Below are 8,242 nucleotides of genomic sequence, written 5' to 3'. Positions count from 1 at the left end.
ATTTATAGTCAATTTTACAGTTGTCCACCTAGCTATATCCACCTTCAGATGTACTCTTAAGCTAATTTTTTATAAAATAATTAAAATATTTTCAGTAGACCCCAGATGGATCTTTATAGAAGTGTGTCATATAAGATACATTTTTAAATATCCTTTAGCTTATGACATCACAGTAAAAATTCCTAAAGTATGAGATCACTCATTTCCTCCTACCTTCCCCTTATATTGCTTTTAGTGTTTAAGTCTGGTCGCAAGAAGATAATGTAGCATTTTGGAAAAAATATGCAGCCAAGCATTCCAACACTTGATGCCAAAATGGCAAATATCTCTAGTGCAACCATATATTTTCCTTTTGTGCTAAAGTAAGCTGGGATAAATGATACCCAAACACTAAGGAATACCACAATACTAAATGTAATATATTTTGCTTCGTTAAATGCATCTGGGAGTTTCCTGGCTATAAAGGCAAGAACAAAACAGACAAAAGCTAGGAATCCAATATACCCCATCATGCACCAGAATCCAACAGTAGACCCATCAACACATTCTATGACAATTTTTTCTTTTAGCACTTTTGTATTAAGTGCTACAAATGGTGGAGACATTGCCACCCAAAGACCACATATAGTAACTTGAACTTTTACACCAACAATTATCACAAAATAGGGAACTCTGTATCCTGTCCAGCTGTGCAGGCAACTCTGTGGGTCTGTAGCACTGAATGCTATCAGTACCATGATTGTTTTAGCCAGCACACAAGAAAGGCAAAGAGCAAAAATGACTCCAAAGGTGCTTTGTTGTACCGCGCATGTCACTTTCCTTGGCCTACCAATGAAAATTAAGGAGCAGAGAATACACATCATGAGAGTACAGAGCAGAAGGCAGCTGAGCTGGCGATTGCTGGCTCTGACCAAAGGCTTCCTGCTGTGTCTAACAAAGATAACAAGGATGATCAGTGGTATAAGTGATAATGCAATGGATACAGCTGCCAGTGTTCTTCCCAGAGAGTCCTCATAAGAAAGGAATTCAGTGGTTTTGATTACGCACCTCTCCTTTGTGTCACTGGGCCACTGATCCTCTGGGCATTTCAGACATTCAGTGGAATCTAAACAAAAAGCAAGAATCCAATAGTTATAAAATAGTTGTAGCAGGTATTTTCATGCATTTATGATACAATTTTATTTCCTGTGCGATTGAACTGCAGTCCATAATAGTTTGTAGAATCAGTTAGCCATCATTTATGCAAAACTAAACACATGGCATCTTACCAGCATGAAAACAAGACACAGCTGTAGAAGTTATATGTTTAACAAGCAAATAGGTGACACAGCTGTATGTTTTTCTCCATCTATATCATATTATCGTATGATGTAAATAGCGAACGCTATTTCATCTACCGATAATATCGAAACAACAAAATATCGAACAAACGGAACAGCAGATTTTTTTTCCCAGGGAAAAAAATTGCTGCTCCATAAAAGAAAAATAAACTTAAACACAAATTTAAGTGGTGGGCTTCACCCCCCACACCCCCCCCTACTTAAATATACCAACTCAGAGATTGCACTATAGTGGAGGAAATGGCAAAGTCCCGAAGACGGCCCACCAATTTTTTTCCCTGGGAAAAAATTTGATGTTCCGTGACTTCACTATTTTGCCATTTCGACAGTATTGGATCGACTAAATAGCACTCGCTATTTAGTCCATTTGATAGCGTCATATAGACCCTGTTTTTCTAATTAGCTAAAGAACTGTTAGTATGGACCTCACAGTGTGCATTTTCATTCATTAGGCCAAAGACAGAAATCACTCATGTCACATGTCGAAAGACCCATCTTCACGCTTCACACCCACAGTTACTACACATATCTCTAAGAGTCGCAGGGGTGCAGATTACAAGCTCTTATGACCCAGCAAGACTACATCTAATCATAGTAATGCGTCAGTAATAGGTGACTATCATCAAACACACATACTCCAACTGCACTAAGCTGGAGAAGAATAGAGAAAGAGTTTGCTGTCTTTCTGGAACCAAGATCCAGAATATGGCAAGGGCTCTTATATCCCTCCATCCTGACAAATTTAATTATTACTTGATAGTTATCCACATTTGGGTGAATGACCTTAGATCCTCTACCCAGATGGATATGCTGAAGGATATGATTGATCTTACAATATACATGGGTTGAGGGAGGAAAGACACTGATCTAAACCCAGAATGATGCTAAGATTCAAAGTCAAGATAATTGGTTTTATACAAAGAATTGGAAATGTAAAATTTCTTTTTCTTTCACCGAGTTCATTAATTTAGCAAAAAATGTATGTAAAAAATAATTGTCAACTGGCAAAATGAGAACTTTGAATATTACTCACCAGTTTAGATTTTGGTCAAAATTAAGTGATTTGCTTGATAAATCTTAATGATTTAGTTTTCTGATTTTGATTTAGTTGTGGACATCTGTAAATAATTATGTTTTGTTCTATTGATCTTTAAATACTTTTGTAAAATCTTTGTTTTAAAATTAATAAAAAGTTGTTTAAAAAAAAAGATCATTGGCTTTAATAACTAGCTATGTGGCTGGTGTCATTGCAGGGGGATCCAATATGTGTCAGACTGGAATGAGATGGATGATAAGCACCTGTGTTACAGAAGCTTTCAAAATCTGGCTAAAGCGGGTCTATATTATAATAGCGAAACCCCTTTAAGCGAACATGAAAACACTGATACGTATTGCGAGAAACGCGAATATGTCGAACATACTAAACCACGAAATACAAAAAGTCGAACCCCCATAGTCGGCCAACACCACCTCCCACTACATACTGCGTACCCAAACAAAATAAATAAACCACATACATACACTAACCAAAACCCTACTTCTAACCCTAAAGTAAAGCACCAAAACCCTACATCTAACCCTACACTAAACCTTACATGCATTACCTATCTATGCACTTACCTTAACCCGCGCCCTAACCCTAAGGTCCATAACTATCGCACACTTACCTTATGGAGCTGTACCACAGATGGAGCAAACCATGACACTTCGACTTTTTGGATTTTGCGGTTTAGTACATTCGACATAATCGCGTTTCGCGCAATACGTGTCGGTGTTTTCACGTTCGCTTAAAAGGATTTTCGGTATTATAATATAGAAAAAAACACGAAGGCACAGAAAGTCACGGGTAATCCAACAAGCTTTATTCTGAAGCGCTTGTTGTCCTGCTCACTGGGAGGACTTCATCAGATAAAAAATACAAGCAGACTGCATTGTTAAATAATGAATGAGCATTTCGGTTAAATCAATCCTCAATTAACCATCTAAAAGGGGTAATGTTCTCTTATTCCATACTTAAGTTAACTATAAAATGTATATATCCCCTTTACATAAAACATAATATAGACCCCGGCTAAAGCCTATGTTGCCTCCACAGTGATTCTTTTTAGGAAGAGTTCATCTGATGTACATTCCAGACTAGTAAATTCTAATTTGGAGCACATTGATGTGGCTCTACTCAGTGCCAAGAGCCTTACAAAATGAAATGTTTAAACTTGAGGGATGCCTGCAATTTGACTATATTCATACATGGCTAGTTACAAAGACAGCGTTGCAGAACAAGGGCATTTCTCTCTGTTCCTGAGTATAGTGCCTATCATATCTTCAGACTTACAGGAAATTGTGAGAGGAGTATCTGTCTTTGCCAAGGACATCATCACCTCATAACAGATTCCTCAGGATATCACATTTAAACTCCTAGATGTCCATATCACTATAAACAAGAGAAATTACCGTTTCACAACTATTTATGTATTATTTATTTACTTTACATTTGTTATCCGGGAGAGTCTGATTGGGTGAGAATCCCATTTTCAGCTGAGAACTGGGGAGAAAATCTCCACCAAAATTAATACAGAAAATACAATTTACACAGCTCACAGAGATTTGCACAGTAAAAAGCATTCACAAATTAAGAGTGCAGTACTACTAGCACTGTACTAGTAGTAATACAGAGTACAGAAAAAGGTATATAAAAGCAATGAGCATAAAGTGAATAAACATTGTGTAACCAAAGACAATATGGTTGTAGGACAATTAGGCTAGTTGGTTGACAGTAGGACAGCTGGTTGGGAGGGTGGCCTAATGGTTAAGGTGTTTGCCTTACAAACAAATGATGCAGGGTTTCAGTCTCACAAGGGATAATTGGCTAGGATTAAAATGGCTCGCAAGGGCAGTTAGCCTAGTACTAATCTATGAACCTATGAATTATACAGCTATAAGGTTACATTCAACAGTGGTTAATGCAGTAATCACACAAATATGAGAAGAACAAAGGTAGTAGCTAATGGAAGATTTCTTAGGAGATACAAGTGCAGTATTGATCTTGTAAGGCAGGCTACCCAGGGTTACATAACCAAGAACTGTTTAAATGGGACTGGAGGAGTTTTCTAGAAGTATTTTTGTTTTCTGTAGACCTAATATCTATGGGGATGGAATTCCATATCTTTGAAACAGAAGTGGAATATAAAGAATCCCCAGAGTTATTATTGCTTTTGGTTATGTCAATCAGGGCTTTGTTGCTGGCTCTTAAAAGGCATATGTTAGAATAGTTATTAAGGAGGCCCTGAAGTGCAGGTACTCTGTCAGGATAATACAAGATTTGGTGGGCTATAGTAAGCTGGTTGTATGTGAGTAGATTGGGCAATTCCAGCCAGGACAGCTGCTTGATAGCTAGACAGAGATATGTCCTAATGGGTGAATCAGTAGCAAACTTAGCTAGTTTATTGTAGAACGTGTTTAGTTTGTTTAAATCTGCTTTGTTTAGGTTGATGAATATGGGGGAGGCATAGAGAAGAAAGGAAAGGATAGTAGGTGTGTTCTTGCAATGGTAGCTTTACTATCGTTAGTGAGGTACTTTTTACATCTATATATGTTTCCAAGTTTTTTATGGACTTTTTTATTGTCTGTGAAATGTGGGTGTCAAATTTTATGTTGTTATCTATGATAACTCCTAATAGTTTAGTGTGTCGAACAAGTGTGATTGGAGTGTTATTAGCTGAGAATATTGTGAAAGTGGGTCTATGGTTCTAGTGGGATAAAATATCATTAGCTGTGTTTTATTGGGATTAAGTATTAGTTGAGAGTTGGCTATCCAGGTTTCAACAGCAGTAAAGGACTCATGTTTTATTTACTGGTGTTGAGGGAGTGTTAGGACACAGCAGATTAAAGTGGAGTCGTCAGCATACTGGATTCAAATGGCATGTTAGATAGCTTTATGGAGTTGACTGGTGAATATGCTGAAGAGAAGACATCCAAGGATGGACCTTGGGGAACTTCCAGAGTGACAGGTAGAAGGGGAGAAAAGTTATTTAGCCATTTTACTGCTTGTTGGTGGTTGTATAGACAGTCTTGAAATCAGGTAAGCTTAGATTAAGATTAGAGAGAGCATGTAGAAGCTTGGGATGAAAGACAGTATTGAAGGCTTTGGAGAGATCTAAAAATACTGTGGGTACTAGGTTACCATTATTTTGGTGTTGATTTATTGTGTTGGTAAGGCTAATAATGGCTGTAGTAGTACTATGGTTGGGGCGGAAACCATGTTGGGTGTGGGCTAGGAGATTATTAGTGAGGAGATAGTGCATTATTTGAGAGTGTATACATTTTTAAGGATTTTAGAAAAGGGGCATAGAATGGCAGTTGTATGATAGTTTGATAAATCCCCAGAGTTGCTTCCTTTGTGGAGAGGTATAATATAAGAAACTTTCCACAAAGAAGTAACTTGCTGTTCTGATAAGGAGTGATTAATAAGTATAGATATTGGGTAGAAGATGGCTTTGGTGGCAGTTTTTAGGCATTGTGCAGGTAATTTATCAGTGTCCAGGGATGTGGCTTTAAGTGTATTCAGATATTTATATACAGTGCTAGTTGGGACAGGTTGTAAGGAGAAGCAGTTTTGGTTTACCTGTACTGCAGACAGGTTTAAATATGAAGTCGAAAAATTATTATTGGTGAGGGGAAAGGAATGATTTGGTGAAGTATTCATTGAATTGGGTGGTGTTAAACTACACTATTCAGGTAGTCTGTACCTTTACTCAATGAAAACACTGAGAGAGTTCTGCTGTTATGACATTCATTTACTGCACACAAGGTTTACATCTAGCTTAACAATGAAAGGTATATACATCAAAAGCGTACTTCAGCTTACAGTATCAGGTCTGCAAGAATAGAATAATCAAAGTCTCTGATACAAAAGAAAAAGTCCCAATCTTTATAGTGTCTTTTCTGCCTGCATCAGCAGTTTAGAGAATTTGCCAGAATAATAAGTTTTTCCTTTGAAGCTAGTCTGCTGACAGTTTGTTTTTCATATTTTAAACATTCTGTTCCTGAAGAATAACTCTTTTCGTCCTTGGCCTATCTTGAGTATCATGTTGCTGAGACACAGCTGCATACAAGAGTTTGTCTTGACCTACTTGTAGATAATAAGTTTCACAAACTGCATAGTTTATAAGAGATAACATATTTTACTTCTGGTTCTTATTAACAATGAATGCCAAGCTACATGTTTTGCTAAGTTAGGTGAGTTTAAACTAAACACACCTAAGTTTAAGTCTAAACACACTGAAATGCAGAACTTTTTTTGCATTTTCAGAAAAATCCACAGAAATCCATTTTAACCTGTTCTTTACTCTCAAAATCCCCACTTTTTATTTAAAAAGAGGAACATGACTGCACATTTTCAAAATTTTCTTCAATGGTACACATTGAAACTTGTTCTAGTTTATTCAGGTTAACCATCACAATTTGATGAACTCTATACGTTTTTCGCAGACAACTTAGGTAGGAATTTTAGATAGTTAATATGACTATAATGCCTAACACTACTAATACAGGATGTATCAACCAATTTAACAGATTTTCTTCCTGATTTTGACCAGCCAGTAAAGATATCCCACCAATTGTGAGCAGTGCCTTATTTGGTCTTTTCAGCCAAACTAAGTAGTTTATTTTTTGAAATGATGCTCAATGCCTCATAATACAGAATACTTTTATTTCTTTTTTTTAAAATACTCTCTGAGAATTTTAGTATTGTTCATTATGTTTTTTTTAATTATCCAAGGATACAGATACATTGGGAAGCTGTATTAAGTCATAATTCCACTTCTTGGAAATATTTACTTTTATGGGTTCAATAAACACCTAGCTCTTATTATTCCATGTAAGGAAATCAACATGTGATAAACATCCTACAAAAGGTAATTTTAAATTATGACCTACGTCTTGATCTGTAACCAGACAAATATACTGAGGAGCCACTTCTATAAACATTTGAAAAGAAGAAGGCATAATAGTCCATTTACACAAATTAACAGAATGCTGCAATAAGCATGGTTCATAGACAGGTGAATGCTGTCCACAAATTAGTCCATTTTGAGTCTGTGTACAATACTCAATTGTATATGTTTTTTCTCTTATATCTATATAATTACCTTCAAATTGTGGCAACCAATACTTATGCCCTTCTGGTACGAGAAACATTATAGGTAACATGGTACATTGACACATAATAGTTGTACCAGTAACATTATAATGCATAAACTTTCCTGTACAATATTGTGGAGTACAGTATGTTACTTTAGTAAATAACCTAATCCAATTGGTATCAGGTATCTATTTGTTAAACAATTGTCACCAAACATTTTCAGTTTGTAACATACGTTTAGTTTGTACTCTAATTTTCTGAATTTTCACATACAAAGATTGCATAGTACATTTTGTCCAATTTACAAAAATTGTCATGTTACCATCAAATTTTAACTGATGTAGCTGCATAGCCTCATAATTGTCTAAAAATTGCTGCTGATCGTTTATATTGTGCAGGTGTGTCTTCCATATCTCTGGATTTCAAGATGCTTGTAAATGCACAGTCTGAGAGATATTTTCCCCCACTACTTTTAATCGATTAGTCAGAATTGTAATGTCAGCTGCATTAATAGCTCCCATGCCTGTACCTAGGCTTCCTAGCAGAGTATCATACCATGCCCTTTTATATCGGCACCTGCCTGTGTCTAAAAATGTGATGTTAAAATGTACCACAACCTTTTGATACTGTTTCCCTACTATTTTACAGGTAAAAGGGATTTTAACCAAATGGTCTGTATGAACAGAGGTAGGTTTACCTGTTAATATTGATAGAACATATGGCCAATGTATGCGGCCTGTAATGACTGTGACATTAGTACATA

General features: G+C 36.3%; 1 protein-coding gene across 1 annotated transcript in view; it reads right to left on the bottom strand.

The window, feature by feature from the left end:
- Positions 1-209: 209 nt before the first annotated feature.
- The window catches only part of LOC122790535 (vomeronasal type-2 receptor 1-like), a 286,288-nt gene continuing 278,255 nt past the window's right edge, over positions 210-8,242 (bottom strand). Inside the window, exon 6 of the mRNA XM_044058084.1 lies at positions 210-1,105. Within this exon, the coding sequence (XP_043914019.1) occupies positions 210-1,105 (896 nt within the window). The remainder of the gene's footprint in view (positions 1,106-8,242) is intronic.

The sequence above is a fragment of the Protopterus annectens genome, chromosome 16.part0 (assembly GCF_019279795.1).
Source record: "Protopterus annectens isolate FY-2018-M chromosome 16.part0, PAN1.0, whole genome shotgun sequence".
NCBI lineage: Eukaryota > Metazoa > Chordata > Ceratodontiformes > Protopteridae > Protopterus > Protopterus annectens.
This window is presented reverse-complemented; position numbering and strand designations above follow the sequence as displayed.